Source organism: Cryptomeria japonica, unplaced genomic scaffold (genome assembly GCF_030272615.1).
Source record: "Cryptomeria japonica unplaced genomic scaffold, Sugi_1.0 HiC_scaffold_87, whole genome shotgun sequence".
Classification (NCBI taxonomy): domain Eukaryota; kingdom Viridiplantae; phylum Streptophyta; class Pinopsida; order Cupressales; family Cupressaceae; genus Cryptomeria; species Cryptomeria japonica.
This window is the reverse complement of record NW_026728909.1, coordinates 156,019-176,599: the sequence shown is the minus strand read 5'-3', so window position 1 is coordinate 176,599 and position 20,581 is coordinate 156,019. Positions and strand designations below refer to the sequence as shown.

At 37.0% G+C, this 20,581-nt stretch overlaps 2 protein-coding genes across 2 annotated transcripts; one reads left to right on the top strand and one right to left on the bottom strand.

Annotated features, from left to right (window-relative positions):
• Positions 1–2,030: 2,030 nt before the first annotated feature.
• LOC131056021 (pathogenesis-related thaumatin-like protein 3.7) lies at positions 2,031–2,814 on the bottom strand. Its single transcript, XM_057990333.2, has 2 exons — positions 2,748–2,814; positions 2,031–2,656 (listed from the first exon to the last, which is right to left on the bottom strand). The coding sequence occupies exons 1-2, from the start codon at positions 2,812–2,814 to the stop codon at positions 2,031–2,033; spliced, it is 693 nt and encodes a 230-aa protein (XP_057846316.1).
• Positions 2,815–5,143: 2,329 nt separating this feature from the next.
• On the top strand, positions 5,144–6,182 carry LOC131055985 (pathogenesis-related thaumatin-like protein 3.7). The gene is made up of 2 exons (XM_057990305.2): positions 5,144–5,246; positions 5,349–6,182. Exons 1-2 carry the CDS (start codon positions 5,180–5,182, stop codon positions 5,972–5,974), a joined length of 693 nt encoding a protein of 230 aa, XP_057846288.1. The 5' UTR covers positions 5,144–5,179; the 3' UTR covers positions 5,975–6,182.
• Positions 6,183–20,581: the final 14,399 nt, after the last annotated feature.

The following is a 20,581-nucleotide window of genomic DNA, read 5'->3' as shown; positions in this document are numbered from 1 at the left end:
CCTATGATGATGAAGACAAGTCATCTAAAGGAACAGTGATACTACCTATTTAGGTAGGACTGATACAAAGGGACACTATGTGCCAAGTCTTAGACATAGACTTAACATACAATATTCTATTGGGTCATCCTTGGATACATGAAATGCAAGTAGTGCCTTCAACATACCATCAGTGTGTCAAATTCCCATATAATGGACAGGAAATCTCCATATCTACCGATAATAATCCTTTTCAACATTGCAATGCTATGGGGACAGCTCAAGACAGCCTAGTTCCACACAATAGGAAAGCTCCAGCTTCCTTAGCATTAGATCATCATCAAGAAAAAATCAAGTCTTTATCCATGGACTTCAAACAAAAGTTGAAATCAAAGATCAAGGCATGGGAGAATACTATTTTGAACCCATGTGTCTATCAAAATTACCAACATCACCAAAATCTCATGGACAACCTTCTGCATCGACACATCAATCAACACAACCCATCACCAAGTTTGATGGAAAATTTATCCAATTGGGCACACTAGCAAATGAATCATAAGGGAAAGACATCCTTAGTTGGCTATACAAGGATGAGGAAGAGGTCAGAGCTGCTACTCTAGAGGTGGCCATACCAACACAACAATATGGTTAATGATTCCTGATCATACGACGGATGGGATACAATAGCAATGGACCTATAGATATTATTGGTGTCTGATTTTTCATCTTGTAAGAACTATGAGATTAGGTGAAAGATAACCTGCATGAAAAGGAGAAATAGGAGGGTCACTTTGGTGAAAGAAGGTCGGCTCATCTGCTCGCCAAAGACAAGAAAAACAAATTGAAACCGAAGATGTTTCCCCTGAACCGGCAAAGGCTTTTACCCTTGATGATGATGACAACTCAGGAGCTCTAGTGAGGAGGGGGGGAGGATGAGGAATTTCAGGTGGAAGGGGAGGAACAAGGGGAGGACAGTAAGGAGGATTCAAAGGGTTTAAGTGATTCTCTAGAGGACAAGGTTGATTCAAAACAAAAATCCTTGCTTCAAAATACTTTTTTAGGATGTGGAAATGGTGCCCTGTTCTCAGGACTCTCCTACCGAGGAGGAGAATTTTAGCATCAAATAATAGCAAAACTAGATAATTAACCTACAAGTTAAGGTCATGAACCTTAAAGCGAAGATGGACGAATATAGGCAAGGACATCAGCTAATGGGAGAGGCCTTGAATTCCCTATGTGCTATTACTGATGAATTATGCAGAATGTCGTTATGGGGTTTGTCTTGAGATAGAGAAAGATGAAGAAAAAAGCAAAAAAGATGAAGGATGTCAACCTGCAAGAGGAGCAGAAAGAGGACATGTTGTAACCTAAGATCTAGAAGGAACTGATGTAGTGTCTTGTGCGGGAATGGAACGTCATCAAGGATGAGTAGGATGCTATTGGGTTGGTGCTTTTTTTTGGTCTGGGTTGATTTCAAAAGATGATAGTATTAGTTTTAACATGGACTTTTATCTAAACAGGCCTGCATGCCTTATGTTGGGTGTTTTCATGTGGATTAAGTACTCTGATACTATTATGAACTCTTTTTAGTTATATGCTAGTAGTTGTATTATGGATAGTAGGAAGTTGGAGAGGGTTATTATGTTTAGTTATGTGGGTATTGTTAGTGTTTTATTACTTTTGAGAGTTGTTTCTATGCTTTCTGGGGTGTTGGCTATCCGATGCCAGCGATTGTGTCGTTGCTCTCTAGTTTATTTGTTTTTTTTGTAAGGGTTTAGGACCCCTTCCCTACTAAAATAATAAAAGACATTTATAAAAAGATATTGCATATGAATTACCTATTTCAAATTGCCCATTAGAATATTGGACTTTTATTTATAGTAAACTGTGATACTTCAAAATTGCATCTAACGCCTTACAACAAATGATGGCTTATTTATATGACTACCGAGTGATAGTTTATGCCACCATATATCAGATACTAAATACGGAGGTGATACACTCATAGCTGATTATTAGGATGTAGATGAGCATACTCCTATATAGATTTAGGGACAGAATACAATACTGTAGTCAGTGGTTCCAGAAGGGCAGGTGAAAGTGCTGGAAGTATCATCCTTGGCATAACTGTAGGCCTGAGGGCACTGGTTCTTGAAGATCATCGAGTAGTTTGTGGCAGGGCAGTTGTCGACATAGGCACCTCTGTAGCAATACTGGTCAGTTTGAAAGACAGTGCAGGCACTATTGCATCCGCCATTCACCTTCAACTCAGCAGGGCAAACAGCATTGACGTCGGCTTTGCATGCAGGGGCAGTGCACTGTCCGTTTGTAGGATTGATGGAGAGAGGACCGTTGAATTCGTCCACCAGGGAGACGTCGTAGAAGTCCTTGTTGCCATCTCCATTGAGGGTGTACTCAGCCAGCGTGGTGGGAATGCCTCCCGAGACCTGGCAGCTCAATTGGCCGTTGCAGTCACCGGTTTGACAGGTTCCTCGGTCGCTCGCATCAAAAGAGCAGCCGGTTCGGCCCCAGAATCTTGCTCCCTTTGTCCCTGCCGGCACATCGACGGTCCATGTCTTACCCTGGTCGAGCTGCTGCCCTCCGCCGGGTAATCCTGCCGCCCAAACCGTGTACCTGCACTGGTTCGTTATCTCAAACTTAACTGCTGCCGCCTCTGCAACAAAAAACACACGCATATTATTATTGTGAACCTCGGATATATAGTGTATTCAATCTAAAACTCTTATGTTACCAATACAGCTTACCTTGCATCTGAAGATATATAGCCAGTCCAGCCACAAGAATAAGCACAAGATCTGATACTGTTGCCATTATACCGTCTGTATTGAACGGTCGAATGAAGATGGATAGATTGAGTATATGAAGAAGGATTCATCATTTATATAGGAAAAGATCTCCCGGGCAGACACGAAGGAAGCATGGACTCAGTCTGAGCAGTAGTGTGACGTACGAGGGCACCCTCTATCCAGCTTCTACGATGCATCTGCATGTAGTTATATGTCTATGTAAAATGCATTATATGCATAGGATGTGTAACATGCATTGTATGAATAAGATTCTAAGATGCATCTAGATGCAGTTATATGTATATGCAACATGTATTATATGCATAAAATGTGTAACATGTATTGTATTCATAGAATTGTCAATGCATCGTACGAAAGCCCTTGTTATTAGAATTCAAACTTACATTTAGTGCATGACTTGACTTGAGGTTGCATTTAGTGCATGACTTGACTTCAGGTAACCGCTGCCCAGTTTCCGACCGTAATAACTTCAGAAGGAAGCAAACTAGCATGGACCCGGCTGAGAAGCCGTGGATGCTACGAGAGCCCTGGTTTATCAGAACTCAAACCTGCATTGAATACATGAAATGACTCTAGGTAACAGCTGGCCAGTTTTTGATCCTAACTATTTCAGTGACTTGAAAAGCCAAGGTAGCCTAAGAATCAAATCGGAAGATGTAAAATTATCTTGATAAAGATTTTAACTTCATAGAATTTCTTTTGCTTAAACTTGATATTTTGTTTGATTGACCCACTTTTTAAAAATTATATATTTTGTTTTCTTATAAATGTTTTTAAATCTATTTTTTAAATTTATTCTTATTAATGTATTTATAAATTTATTTAAGTTTATTAGTAATTAAAAGTGAGAATACAATTTATTAATAAATAATGTTCAAACAAAAAACTGTAGAAAAATTATTTGAAGAAGATGTTAAGTTCATAGAATCAAATTGGAAAAGCTTACAATTTCTTTTGGTTAAACTTGATATTTTGTTTGATTGATCCATTTTTCTAAATTATATACTTTGTTTTCTTATGAATGTTTCTCAATCTATTTTTAAAATTTTATGTTTATTAATGTATTTATAAATTTTTCAAGTTTGTCGATAATTAAAAGTGAGATTACAACTTATTAATTAATACTCAACATATCAATAGTTTAAAATTTAATATTTGAAAAATATACATTTTAATTGACTTTTGTAACTAATATTATAATAATTTCAAAAAATTGGTTTAATTTTTAAATAGGTATTATTTGCTTTCAAATAAAAATGTTAAATAAGTAGTGGAATATGAACTTATGATTTAAAAAAATAGACTAAATTATTATCAATAGTGAAATAAGAATATCTTGAAATGTCGATTAGGTCTAGGGGAACAAGTTTTTTTTAGAAATTTGCAAATCTAAAAGGACAACTATATTTTCTAAATATTTAAAATTTTCTAGTCAGAGATTTTTTTTATGATTATTTTAGGATTTTTTTTCTTTGTATATACTTAGTTTCAAACAATGAGATTAAAAATAAGTAATCATACATAAAATTTTAACTATGACTAAGAAATTCTAAGAAAGTAATCTAAACTCCCTTACATCTTCTTTGCAACCCTTCCCTATTTGCAAAAGGCTTGAAACTCCTTGAGAATATTTTCTCTTTGTAGATAAGCAATTCCTCTTTAGGAGTCTAGATTTCTTTCCCAATTTACAGGTTTATATTGGTAATTTGAAAAATATATTTGTTAGATCATATTAAATTCTTTTTTCAATATTTCATTCTTGTCCTATTTTATCTTACAAGGGAGTCCTTCACCCCGTTATATATTTATTCTTAAGGTAGTTGGCTCTAAATTATTTATTAATAGTTGAAGGGCCAAGGGTGTTATCTAGGGTTGGTCTTCAAATAGAAGTCTTAATGCTCAGTCCCATATCTAATTTGTCTATTATACAATATTGGTGGGGGCTACAAAAATAAATAAAAAAATAAACTTTAGGAAGTCCTTATATATTTATTTGGCTACTTTAGAGTTAAAGTTCAATGAAACTAAATCCAACATCCTTTTTTTCCCATATCATATGGCTATTTATGTTTTGTTGGTTTGATTTGTTGTGAAACTTGGTTGTCTTTAATATTACAGCTATTATCTGAATATTGATGACCCTTACGGTTGGAAACTGGGCAGCTCTTACCTGAAGTCAAGTCATGTTATAAATGCAAGCTTGAATTCTGTAACCGGAATGCGTACGATACTAGCCTTCTCATGCCGGGTCCTTCCTCTGTTGCTTCCTTCATGACCGGCGGAGCGATCTTTTTCTATATAAATGAATAATCCCTCCTCATATACCCAATCTATCTATCTTCATTCAATCGTTCAATTCAGACGGTATAATGGCGATGGTATCAGATCTTGCGCTTGTTCTTGTGGCTGGACTGGCCATATCTTTACATATGCAACGTAAGATGTGTTGGTAAAATAATACGTGTTGTAGGTTGTTGAATGGTATATACATCTCTCTAGGCCTTACGATAATTTTTGTGTGTGTATGTTTTGTTGCAGAGGCGTGGGCAGTTAAGTTTGATATACGAAACCAGTGCGGGTACACAGTTTGGGCGGCAGGACTACCAGGAGGAGGGCAGCAGCTTGACCAAGGTCAGACATGGACCGTCGATGTGCCGGCAGGGACAAAGGCGGCAAGATTCTGGGGCCGAACTGGCTGTTCTTTCGATGCGAGCGGCCGAGGAACCTGTCAAACTGGTGACTGCAACGGCCAACTGAGCTGCCAAGTCTCGGGGGGCGTTCCGACCACGCTGGTCGAGTACACCCTAAATGGAGATGGCAACCAGGACTTCTACGATGTCTCCCTGGTTGACGGCTTCAACGTTCCTCTCTCCATCAATCCTACAAATGGACAGTGCACTGCCCCTGCATGCAAAGCCGACGTGAATGCTGCTTGCCCTGCTGAATTGAAGGTGAATGGTGGATGCAATAGTGCCTGTACTGTCTTTCAAACTGACCAGTATTGCTGCAGAGGTTCCTATGTCAAGAACTGCCCCGCCACAAACTACTCGATGATGTTCAAGAACCAGTGCCCACAGGCATACAGTTATGCTAAGGACGATTCTTCCAGCACTTTCACCTGCCCCTCTGGTACCACCGACTATAGTATTGTATTCTGTCCCTAGATATATATAGGATCATCATAGTCATTATAACCTCCAAATAATCAGCTATGATCTTATCACCCGTGTATTTAGTATCTGATATATGGTGGCATAAACTATCATTTGGTAGAGTCATGTAAATAAGCCATCGGTTGGTGTAAGGTATACATGCCAGTTTCCAAGTATCACAGTTTATTGTAAATAAAATTCCATCGGTATTTTAATGGGTAATGAGGAAAAGCTAATCCATATGCAGTTATCTTTTTAACATTTTAAGTTCTAATATATTAAATATATATATATATTCAAATAATACAGATATTTACTTGTTTTGAATTATAAATCTTAATTTTAAAATATAGATTATTTACATTCATCAAATAAAATTTTGAGTCACAATTGATTTTTTTGTAAACTAGCTACTTTTGGGTGTTGCATTCCATATATATTAAAAATTGAAAATTTTTCAATTAAATAACAAATCTAAAATAGGGCCAGAATGCATCTCTACTCTTACTTACGTAGACAAAATCCTACATAGTAGCTACATCCAACATCTCTTATCAGCTTTACATTCAAACTAAACATACTAGAGAAACTAAGTTTCAATTTTCACATTATTACCTTTTGGAATATCTTGATTAGGTTTTTGGTTGTTTGTGAATGCAAAGGACGAGTTGACATGATCTAGACTCACTACATTAATGGAGGCCTTTAAGAAGTCCACACACTTTTGCACTTAGCACTATCAGTTCTTCACCCTATCTCCAACCACCTCAATAGGGAAAGGAACCCATGAGCCAAATTACTTTACAATAATTAAAATTATATTACTTGACATTTTTTTTTTCTTGTTCTTATTTTTATTTAAATGTTATGAGTTATTTTATTTGGAAAGATTATTTCATTTTACTTGAAATTAATTTTATATTTTTTAGTTGAAAGTTGTTATATATTTCTAATTTTGAAATATGTATTCATTATGTATTTATTTTATGTTTGTAGTAAGATATGTCACTCTTTGATGTGACAAGGACATATGGTGCTAATAAGATAGAGTAAGAATTAATAAATAAATATACTCAACACAAAACTAATCTACTTTCCAATACATATTGTATCAACTCAATCCATAATAGTGGATTCTAATAATTTTGCATGGATATACACATATTTAAAATTTTTAAACTATAATAATAAGATGGGAGAAATTTTTCCGTAACTATATATTACATACAAATTGCCTTTATCACATTATTGGTGATATGATAGTAATTATTGTAGACGTATAAATCTGACCACTTTCCTAAATGAATATTTAATATTTATTTTAATCTCATTCTTCTATTTAATTAAATTCTTTATATTCATCTATTTGATTAAATGAATTACTCAATTTATTTAATTAAGTTCACCTAAGCCTTTTCTAGCCTTTGATTAAATAAATTACTTTATTTAATTAAATTCCCCCTTCTCCCCTTTTAATTAAACTTACATTTAATTAAATTAATCCTTGCAAATAAATAATTCTAATTTATTTATTTAAATCCCTCACTTGTATTTATGCAAGTTGCATCTATTTGATTGAAATAAAGTAGTTTTATTTTAATTAAATTCCTTTTTCCTCCACTTCCATTTTCCTACATCTCCCACTTGCCTCCCTAAACCCCTTCTAGATTATTCTAATCAATTCTAATTTAGCCTAATCCATCTCCTAATTATTGTCACATCCCTAAGAAAAGGGAAGTCACTTCTCAAACCCTCAAAGTCTTCAATAACTATTAAAGGCTTTATGTCCTCAACAAGTTAACCCTCAAAGTCTTCATAACCATTAATGGTTAACTCAACCTTCTTTCATGGCTAGAGACTTTCTCTCTAACTCAACCCTCATCTAACCCAAGGGTCTCATAAAACATTCATGGCTTTAACTTTGGTTATCCCTTTAACCCTTGCACAAGAGTTTACTGCTTGGGTAAAAGCTTTATCCAATGGATAACCCTAACCTAACATTAACCCTTAGCTCCTAAGGTAACCATCATGTCTTCTCAAGCATTTAATTATTATTTCATCTCCTCTCAAGCAACCTCTTGTTGACAATTGTCACCATTTCATTGGTGAGAATTGTAAACATGGATTGATAACTTTCAATCCTGGCCCTTGTTAAGATTATCCAATCTTGACCATCCATTTCCCTATTTTCCCTATAAATAGAGCTCTCATTCTCTCATTTTGAGATATCCAAGTTTCATGCATGTAATCTATAGTCATTTTACTGAGCATTTAGCCTCTCTTTGATAAAATCATCTTAATAGCATTTTAGAAGTAATTTTAAATATCATAGCATATCCATGTTAGACTAGTATATATTGTTAGGAGAGGATTGCTAATCTTTATCATAACATAAAATTCATACTAGTTTAAAATCATCATAGATTCAATATCATACATATCTAGGAATGAAATCATGGTAAATTAATCAAACATCACCCATTCTTGGAGTTGTTATTCCTAAGTCACTTTGCTCCGTGATTTGAGAGAAAAGACATTGACTTGAGGGATCCTGTGAGATAGAGAACAATGGAACATCCCTTGGGAAGTTGAGCTATTCAATATAGCTTCATAACTTGCACCAAGAGTCCCATTGGTGTGTGGATCTTTTGGAACCTGAATTTTATGTTTTTGTACACCACTGCATTTCCCACAAACATTTCTGGCACCCACCATGGGGCTCGAAATTAGGTCATTCCCTTCTCACCGACCATTTAAATGGCACTCTAAGAGAAACTCGGGATGACAGGCTTGCTAAATGATTTAACTGCTTGAAATGAAGAAAGCATGAAAGAGTGGTTTGGCATTTTGGTCACCCAATTAAGGGGAGAGCATATACTTTCCACTTTCGAGACAAGGCACTCAAGTGTTCTTTTTAACCTTTCAAAGAAATGATTTGCTAACTTCTGTTTGGAGATTTTGCTCCAAAAAGTATGGTGTTCTTTTTAACCTTTTATAGCAATGATTTTCTATCAAAAAATTGGAAATCCTGGTCAACAAAAGAAATCGTGATTTTGGTCAACAAAATTAAAGTTGATAAGTGAGAACTTTCCCTTTTTCCTTGCACAAAATAAAGATGAGTTTCTTTTACTTTTGCAATAAATTAAAATGAATCCTTTTAGGCACCAAAGGAAGGTGAATTTCTTTTTACCTTTGTTGATTGAAAAGTAAATTTGTTGTTCTTTTAAAACCCGAACGAAGTGTTTTCCTAACTTGGAAGAATGAAATTTTTTTCTTTGTTGTTCTTTTTACCCATGCAATAAGAAAAAGATGAAGTTTTGTTTTAAATACCAAAGGAAAGTATGAAGTTCATTTTAAACATCCCAAAGAACTTATGAGGTTTATTTTAAGCTTTTGCAATAAAAAAGAGGGTGAGTTCTTTTTAACTAACTTTTGAAAGAAAGAAAAGAAAAACTTAAACTAACTCCTATTGCTCCTGCAGAAAAAGGTTTGAACCTGAACAAAATCAGTTAGCAAAATAATCAAATTCTGAGGGTGGGCTTCACAAGCCTAAAATTTTCTTTCTTCGATTACAGTTTTGCGTTTTCCTTTGTTAGAGCTATGCATTAGACTATTGCACAGGTGAACTATAGAAACGTGCAGATGCACTACAAAAACATGAAAATGTGCTACAAAATGACTTCTATGCGCTAAGATGGTTACCGAATGTTCTACTATGTTTGTCGAATGCGTTATGATATTATAGAATATAACCAGAATATCAGGTGCTAACAAAAAGTCTAAATGTGCTAGTGGAGGGGTCTTCACTAAATAGTATACTAGAAGCACTAACTAATGTTTCTACGCACTAAAGAAAGGTCCCAATGTGCTAAACCAGCTTTCCCACGTGCTTGCAATATTGCTCCTACAAAAAAAATGATAAGATTAATGGGGTTTGGCCCCATGGTGGGTGCCACAAATGTGTGCAGGAAATGTGGTGTACAGAAACGTAAAATTAAGGTTCCAAAAGATCCACACACCAATGGGACTCTTGGTGCAAGTTATGGAGCTATATTGAATAGCTCAACTTCCCAAGGGATGTTCCATTGTTCTCTATCTAACATGATCCCTCACGTCAATGTCTTTTCTCTCAAATCATTGAGCAAAGTGACTTAGGAATGACAACTCCAAGAATGTCAAGAAAACCCCTCATTCCAAAGGCTCATGGAAAGACTTATTGAAGCAAACGAGGAAAAATATATGCTCATGCTAACTAGAAAAGGAGTTACACTTCCTAAAGATTTTAATACCGAAAACTTAAGGAATGTCGCTGAAAGAATTTTTAGAACAAGGTCTAGAAATTATGCCTATCAAGACCAAAAAATAGAAGAAGAAACACATGGCCCATAAATCATGCATGAACAAAATAACACCCTCGAACACAACCATGGCCGACCTCAGGATAATCTTAGTGAAAGGGGGAAGGTTTCCCTCGACATACAAATGCACCCATGGTCACTCTTACACAACAAATCCAAATGCTGCAAAGGCAAATGTAGAACATGCAACAAGGGACCACAATGCGATACTCCTTGGATGAAATCTGTCCTTACTCCTTTGACAGGAGATTAAACATGATACCTTTTCCCCCAAATTCAGATATGCGAAAGTATGACAAATACGATGCTAAAAGTGATCCTCGCAATCATGTTCGGGAATTTTGTACCATAAGCCTAGAGTTTTCTCACGATGATTCTTAATGAGACTATTCCCAAGAAGTTTGGGAGGGAAAACAATGGAGTGGTTGTCTAAACTTACACTTCCCATCAGATCATTTGATGAGTTTGTAAACAAATTTATCACAAAATACTCCTATAATATTTAGGATGCAATCACCATGTTGGATGTATGCAACACCAAACAAAAAAGCAATGAAACATTCATGGTGTTTCTTCAGTGTTGGAGACGTATGGTTTCGAGATATCCTCGAGACATGCCTGAAAAGGAAAAGATGGAGATCTTTATTGACAATCTAAATAGTGAGATGTGTTATCAACTCAAGCTCCAATGCATACCAGCTTTTACCAAGTTGATAGAAAATGGAATCCAAGTAGAGGAAGCCTACATCAAGAAAGGAACATTGAAGTTATTTAAGGAAGGAATTAACTCATCCAACACTCACTCCTTTAACAATAAAAATAACAACAACACTTTAGACAAATCAAGATTTTGGACAAGAAACAAAAACATTGTTAATGATGGAGGAGCTGATGCTAATGATATGAAGTCCAAACAACCAGTATTAGCTTTATGAGGTAATCCACAATCTAACAAAAATCAAAAGGGTGTTAATCAAGGCACTAACACTTATCCACAAAATACCAATCAAGGACCTTCAATTTCAAATACCAATAACAATACCCAAGGCAACAACAATAAACAAGGCTAACTGAGGGAATAATACAAACCAAAGAGGTAACACCAACACTTTCCCAAATAGACACATCTACACACCATTAGGGAAAACCTTAGAATTGACATTTCGAGAACTCCTGGCGAACAAAATTATCACATTATTGACCATAAACAACTTTGAACCCCAGGTCAAACCACCTTGGTGGAATGATTCGTATTTTTGTGATTTTCATCGAAACAAAGGACATCACACAAATGATTTCATGAGGCTTAAGAATATTGTTCAGGATATCATCAATAGAGGTGATTTAATGGTTGATGGTCTCAAAACAAACGGTGACCACGATGCTTTTAAAAATCCTCTTCCAAATTACAAGAAGGGAGGAGCTCCATCATCAAATGATACAAGAGGAGCTTGTATAAATCACCTGTACAACAACACCATCAATCACATATTGATAGATGATAACCAAATAAATGTCATAAAAATCAAGGACAAACAAGACCATGCATCAATCAATGTGACAACTAAAGCTCAAAACTGCGTCTTGAAAGGGCATACATCAACATCCACCACTATTCCCAATACTCAATATGATTTGGTTTATCAACTACAGAGAACTCCTGCTCAAATATCTATACTCGAGTTGCTCAAGTTCTCACCAAAAGATAAGGATATCTTAGAACAAGCATTGGTTGAAACAAACATTCCTCAAGATCTGGACATTGATAAAATTCCAAGCCATGGTGGCTCATATGACAGGGCCTCATAAACTCACCTTTTCCAACATGATAATGTCTCTTTGAGTCATCCACATAACACTCCCCTTCATATCAAAGTCTTAGTCTACAAACATCGAGTTAAAAGAGTATTAATAGATGGAGGAGTTGGTCTCAATATATGTGCTTTAAAGCTTATCCGTGCATTAGGCTTCTTTGAGAAGTCTATTGATCCAAACAAAAAGATCACCATCAAGGCCTATGATGATGAAGACAAGTCATCTAAAGGAACAGTGATACTACCTATTTAGGTAGGATTGATACAAAGGGACACTATGTGCCAAGTCTTAGACATAGACTTAACATACAATATTCTATTGGGTCATCCTTGGATACATGAAATGCAAGTAGTGCCTTCAACATACCATCAGTGTGTCAAATTCCCATATAATGGACAGGAAATCTCCATATCTACCGATAATAATCCTTTTCAACATTGCAATGCTATGGGGACAGCTCAAGACAGCCTAGTTCCACACAATAGGAAAGCTCCAGCTTCCTTAGCATTAGATCATCATCAAGAAAAAATCAAGTCTTTATCCATGGACTTCAAACAAAAGTTGAAATCAAAGATCAAGGCATGGGAGAATACTATTTTGAACCCATGTGTCTATCAAAATTACCAACATCACCAAAATCTCATGGACAACCTTCTGCATCGACACATCAATCAACACAACCCATCACCAAGTTTGATGGAAAATTTATCCAATTGGGCACACTAGCAAATGAATCATAAGGGAAAGACATCCTTAGTTGGCTATACAAGGATGAGGAAGAGGTCAGAGCTGCTACTCTAGAGGTGGCCATACCAACACAACAATATGGTTAATGATTCCTGATCATACGACGGATGGGATACAATAGCAAAGGACCTATAGGCAAGCATCAAGAAGGCATTACAGAACCGCTAGAATCTCCCTCACAATTTTCACGGGATAGAACAAGACTAGGATATGGACACAACATACCACCTTGGCAGAAACAAAATAAGTATCAGAAACCTCAGTGGAAAGAAAAGAATAAATATAATGAGAACTCATGGCAAGAGGTGCTACACCAAGTAGTAGAAACAAAAAGGAAAGAGTGAGAACACAAGGAAAAAGAGAAATGACAAGAAAAACTAGCCATTCAAAGGGAAGAAGCATCTTATGAGAAAGTGCATCATGTACATGAACCTATTCAAAACAAGGCATAGTCATCACTCGAAGATATCACTACTCCCCAAGGAGAAATAGTGTATGAACAAGTGCAAAGGGTACAAGCAGGCTCTGATTCTGAATCAGAAAAAATTACAAGACTGATATCAATTATCAAAGATGTTTTCTCACCCTACAACGTACCTGTCAGCAACACTAAAAGACTTTGGGACATTACTTCTTAAATAGATTCTAATGACTATGAATGGGTTAGTTGTTCAAATATTACCGAGGATGACAAGGAAGGTACTATCCATTCACACACACCCCTTTCTCAGAAGGGACAAGGCGTAGAGTCTCGATTACTTGAATTCAGACCACGACATATCTATGAGGCTAAGGAAAATGAGTAGCGGTACTACGAACAAGTCTACACCCAAAGATGATGCCATTAAAGAACTTGACAATATCATTAACCTAATGAGCATCCCAGATAACTATAATGATACCTCTATCATGACACTTACTGCAACCGATCTCAACCCACCAAATGAATCTCTATTGCTTGTATTTCCTGATCTCATAGACTGGGAAGAACCTAAACACTGTGATATACCCAATTTCCCAGATGATGAATCCATTTGTCCAGTATCTATGTACAGTCAACCCAGAAACATGCTCTACAAGGGAACAAAATAACAATATTTGCAATCAGGGGAGTGCCAAGTCTCTCAATCACAAAAATGAAAGAAACAAAGGATCTAATGTTGCAAACCAGTCAATGGCAGCACTAGATCACAAGAAAGTCAAAATAAAGGATGCATCTAAGGGCAAAAACCTTTTAAAGGCACCTAAGGATGGGAGACCTGACACTCTTCCTGAATACTATCAAGAGCGGTGACCCATATTGATTGAGGCAACTCAATTAATAAACATAGGTACGGAAGGAACATCTAAGAACATACACCTAGTAGAATCACTAACAGAAGAAGAACAACTAGAGTTTATCAGATTCTTCAAAGAAAAGAAAATTAATTTTTCTTGGTCCTATGCTAATATGCCTGGAATAGAATCGAACCTGATCATGCATCATTTATCTATTGTTCCAGGAGCTAAGCCAGTCAAGCAGAAATTAAGAAAGATGAATCTGCATGTGGCATTAATGGTCAAAGATGAACTAAAGAAGTTATTAGACGTCAGATTCATCCGACCTATAGACTATGCTAAATGGATTTCAAACATTGTACCATCAGACCTCCTCCTCTGAGCCGATCGTCTAAACTCGTCAGTCCCTCCCACCACTGCTATCACCTCTCCTACTCTCTTCTCACCCCCAGCTCGAATAGCCAAACCTTCTCTCCCTCTATCCACCATAGCTCGCCGCACTGCTCTCTCCACCGAATCCCTCTGTCACCACCATCTCCACCCCGATCTCCTCTCCTAGCCCGATCTCCACTCCTCCCTCGATTCACTCGCCAACCTCGACCACATCCTCTACCATCTCCACCATCATCCCCTCCACCATCCCCACCTCCCACATCCAGCTCCTCTCCATCTTCTCTCCGTCTCCCTAGCCTCTCGGGCTTCTCATCATACTCATCATCATCAAAAGCGGGAATCATCTCTGCTGGATCTGATATCCTGGCAACAACATGTGCCGCAAACAGTGCGGTGAACTTCTTTGTCATCCCTGCGTCTACTACCCCATAGGCATAGTCCCATATCTGGCTGGCTAAGTGAAAGAACTCTTCAACTTCCACTGCACTATCAATAGTGGGTCCCCACTCTGGTATATCCTATCTCTGTCAAGCATACAAGCATGCTCCTTGTTGATGACCATACTACCGCAACACTCGGCTATGCAAAAATCTCTCAATAACAAAGGGTATCCGCCCTAACAAAAATTGGGACATATAGATGTATGACATCTCCATCCCAACCTCTGCCTATACCTCACACTCCATATATGGTCTCCAGATGACCGTATCAATATCATCTAACACTCTCCTCCAGTGCTCTAGTTTGCCTAGCTTACGTTGGACAACTATCCCTCGATATCCGTATGCATAAGCACACCCAACAGGCCTATCTCTTTTCGCCAGTGGCCTGGCTGTGGGAATATGCTCCAACGTCCATACCTATAATAGTGTAACTCCAACTAATAGACTGCTATAACCCAAGTACACCACCTGATGCAGATCCCTGTATAAGTGGGCCAGCATAGCCGACCCCCATGCAAATCAATGACGCTATGTCACCATGTCCTCCAGGACCAACCCCCATCCTACTGCCAGTCCCTTCAACCTACGGTTGGGACATAAGAAACCACCTATGAATCCTACCAGCACTGATGGTAGAGGAGCATAATCCAAATCTATGAACTCCTGCCAGGGGATCTCATATCCACAAACTGTATCATCCTGAAGAATCTGGCGAAGTGCCTCTGTCCCACCCTCCTCTATCTGCCCATAAGGTAACAATGCACCTACCACAGGAATCCACAGAATCCGATTGCAATCCTCAGGTGTCACTGTGAACTCACCTATTGCCAAATGGAAGGTGTTGGTGTCCCTATGCCACCTCTCGGCCAACGTTGTCAACAAACCCCAGTTAATGATAAATTGGGACATCTCTGACAAAGAGGATAGGCCACACCTCTCAATAATATCCCTATCAGCCTGTGTCAATCGTGGTATCAATGACCACAGTCTTAGAAATTGCTCTCGCGGCTGAACAACTCCAATGCGCTCCTGTCACAAACAAAACAAGTCCAATATCAGTTTCCTAATCAAATCAAATTCATACCAACTTGAAACATTGAAAATCTAATCAAGTTCCACATCATATCAAATCCATTTTCATATCAAATCATATCAACTTGTAACACAATTCAAGTTCCACAATTACATCAACTTGTAACACAACTCAAGTTTCAAATCATATCAACCTGGGTGAATTCACAAAGCTGGTTCCCACTTTTGCCAACGAAGGAATTTGGCGAAAGTGGGAACTTCGATTTTCTAGGTGTTCGAGCGAAATAGTGGTATTCGCTCGAACTACCCCTGGGAGTTCGAGCGAATCACGTTGCGGACCTAGGTTCGCTCGAACCGCGGGTGACTTTGTACGGGCCGAAATCAAGCCTATTGGTTCGAGCGAATGGGGGTTCACTCGAACCATAATGGATTCAAGCGAATCCAATTCGCTCGAAGTACTGTTCATTCGAACCCTCTAATTTGAGGTTTCTCCCAAAAATTTTCAAAATTCTGAAGAATTAATGACTTCGGAGCTCTGGCTCAAAGCACGAATGAAATAATCTTGATAACCCAAAAATATTAGATTGTAGTACTCGGAGAAAGCTTTCCAACGAGTATAATTTTGTTATATTTTGAATTTATTATGTTCTTGTTTTTTTAATTTTATGGAAAATTGGTTTTTCATCGAACATGAACTTCTCTGTTCAACGCATTGGGAAAAATAAGAAACTAATTCAAAAAAATTCTGAAAAATATCTATGCCCCTGGTATTGATGTCTTCTTTCTAACAAAAAAAATAAAATTGAATTTTGATTTATATAGAACAAGTTATGTGTTCAAACTCAAACCTATGTCTAAATTATGACTAGTCGGACTTCAAAACTTTATAAAATGACAAATATTGAACATATCACTATAAAACCAAATGCAAGCCCTGGATATTGATGTTACAAACCAAAATTCAAAAGAATTGAGTTTTTATCATTTATAGAAAAAAATTTATACGTTTCGGGAGGGATCTCACTCTTAAAAAATGTAGTTTGTTGTAAAAAACTACTTTTCGAGGGAGATGGAAATTTTTTTTAAAAATCCATCAAAAAAATTTGAAAAAAATGTATATAGAATCTACAAACAAAATGCTAGAAATCACTAATTTACATCATCTTCAAGTTTTTAATAGTTTAAAAGTTATAGTTCTCGAAAGTTGAAGATTATTTTAAAAATGTACATCTCAGTGTCAAAAGTGGCAAAAAAGTGGGAACCATTATTGTGAGTTCACCCACTTGTAAAACAACTCAACTTTCACATTCATATCAGCTTGTAAAACAACTCAAGTTCCACAACTATATCAGCTTGTAAAACAACTCAAGCTCCACATATATATCAACTTGAAATAATGCAAATCAAATCAAGTTCATTTCAAAACACCCATATCAAAAACCACATCATATCAACGTTCGATCACAATCAACTTGAAACAATGCAAATCAAATCAAGTTATATCAAAACTCATATTGGACAACTTATCAAAACAATGACAACAGACACACAAACTGACAATTCGGACCCATCTTGACAAAACTGGCAAAAACTTACCTATCTTTCTTCATCCAAAACCCTACTTTACCAAAATTTTTCCCTCATGCGTTAAACAATCTTATCTACGTGCTAAAATGCTAGTTATGCGCTACCATTTCCTCTCAATGCGCTACACCATTCATCCTATTCGCTAGCCAGAACCTATGCGCTACCCTATCCTATTTATGCATCACCTAAACTATCCTAAGCGCGACAAACCCCTATGCGCTATCTTATCCTGGCCCTGTGCTACAAACCTAACCATATGCACTAGGGTATACCTACATGCTATCCTACACTACCCTTGTGAACCCTGGCTAACCCTATGCGCTAGGTCTCTCCTACGTGCTACCCAATACGCTACCCTATGCCCCTGATGCGGTAACCTATCTTTATGCGCTAATCTAACCTATCAATGCGCTATCCTAATCTACTTAGACCCTACCCTACTTAGTTAAACTCTACGCACTACACAACCTATCGTATGCGTTACGATTTAACCCTGATGCACTAAACCGTTAAATTCGCGTGACAAAATTCAAAAACATGATAAAAAATGACGAAACAAAAATCCAGAAGGGGTCAAAAAGGATGACTTACCGGTGGTCCATATGTGGCAGGCCTCTGAAACCTCCGAACGCACTCGAATCAATGAGAAGCAAAAGGAATCAACATTTTGTCTTTTCTCCAAGTGTCACTTTCTCCAAATTCAACAAGCACAAATGAGACAAAATAAATCACTTTACCATGAGTATTTGCATAGGCTCATACTTCCACTAAAGTGGGGGCTAAATGTAGTATCCTAAATTGTAATCCCCTATAATTTGGTCCACAATTTGGGCCTTCACCTTAGTGTTTGTACCCCAATACTTAATTAATACCTAATTATGCTTTAATCATGAAAATATGGCCTTATTTTCACTTCATACACCATATGGCCCCTTAGTTGCGACCCTAAAATGGTGTAGGACCAGGGTGTGACACCTCTGTCCTCATTGGGACCATGGTGCCACACCTTGGTCCTCCTTATTTGGGGCCCCCTTTGAACCCCTTGAGCATTTCCAAATTTGAGCGGGAAACCTGGCCCCATGTGATCCTATGTCAGAAAATTAACATGTTTTTCGATGGGCAAGTATATAAGGAGGCTTTCCCCTCTCATTTTGACAGATAGGGGATAAAAGGGAAAAATTATAATCACACGACATCAAGCATTCATGCATTGAAATATACATCATCAAACATTTCTAGAGATCTTCAAGGCAACATATTCTTTATTCATCAATAATAGAGCAACATTACATCATTCATATGCAAGCATGTGTGTGTGATGAGGGTTTTGTCATGCCCATGTCATTTCATATAACATATGTGATTACATTCAATAAGAAAAGCATAATTATTTGTTATTGCAGATGTGAGGTATATCCTTTGATTATTAATTCCAGTATTTGCAATATTCCAATCAAGATTAATGCCTAAACTAGGGTTTTACTTAGGCAAACCCCTATTCCCAACATATTTCCCCTTCTTTTATGAGTAGGAAACAAGTATGAAGTTGCGATCTTTAGAATAAGAACTATTTATAGTGAGTAATCAATCTCCCTTTGGTGTGCTAAAAGTTCAAAGGACTAGGGTGACAGACACCATGGTCGTGACATTTTAGGATCTCCTTTGGGGATTAGATATGAATATGCTTATATTTCTCAAATCTAGGTGCATGGCTCAATTTGATGACTGTAGCTCACTATTTCTGTGTTTTTATTTTACCCTAATTTTAGAAACTCAACTTACAAAAGAGGTTAAACAAATTCATCCCTTTAATCTAATTAGTATTCAGTCCTAATCCTTGCTAGTTTGTGACTGAATCTATTATATTCTAACCCTCTTTTGAATGTAGTTGGTCCCTAAGAAAAAATGAGTGGTTTTCATCCTTCTTATGGTGGAAACCCTAATTTTTCACCCATTACAGTGCCTTTAATGAAATTATTTCTCATATATTTTCAAGAATTTTTTTTTTAATTCAAATAATATAAGAATTTTTTTTTAAGGTGACTGGAAATTTATTAAAGATTTTAAATACTTTGACAAAAATTAGAATGCATTTAACAAAAAAGTCACTAAATTATAAAGAAATAAAATTCAATATTAGTAGAAGAGCTTACTTGTAATAATGTTTTCAAAAAATAGCAAGAGAGGTTAATAGAAAAATATAACTTGAGAGGATAACTAAAACTCATATTGCTACAAAGAAGAGTGAACATTTAGCATTCCAACAAATTCTCACTTCCTTTCGACATGTCTTCTCGGGGTAACCCAAGTTGGACAGGAGGTGGTGGCATGATTAAAGACTCACATGGTGGCCTCATCCTTGCTTCTGTAGTGAACTTTGGTGTCCAAACCTCTAGCATGGCTGAAGTTGTTGTGGTTTTTTTATGGGTTAGTTTTTGCCAAGGAAAAGGGTTTCAGACGAACCACTGTTGAAGGAGACTCCCAAAATACAATCATGATGCTTAATGGGGTGGCTAAACTGGAATGGAAAACTGCCTCTCTCATCGCCAAGTGTCATGCTCTCCTTTGTACTCTTGGCAACTTTAACTTCTGCCACATGCGGCATGAGGAAAACTATGTGGCCGACAAGCTGCTAGGGTTAAACGCATTTGTTAATAATTTTAAAATATGGTCTCACCTGCACGAAATCTCGATTGTGGCTCATGCCATGATCTTGAATGAGTTACCTATTAAGCATGCATAATCCCAAGATTACCTTTTTGGTACTTTCTATTCTTGCCTTTTCCTTTCCCTCTTGGATAAAGCAACATGATTTCAATTTTATTGGTACTTACCACTATAGCCATCAGACCTGTCACTTTCTCAATCCGTCTTCTACATTTTTGGAGATGGGTAGTGATTTGAACTAGGTTGAACTTGATGAATCTTTTGAATTCAAGAACAATGGTAATCTTTGGGCATTATTG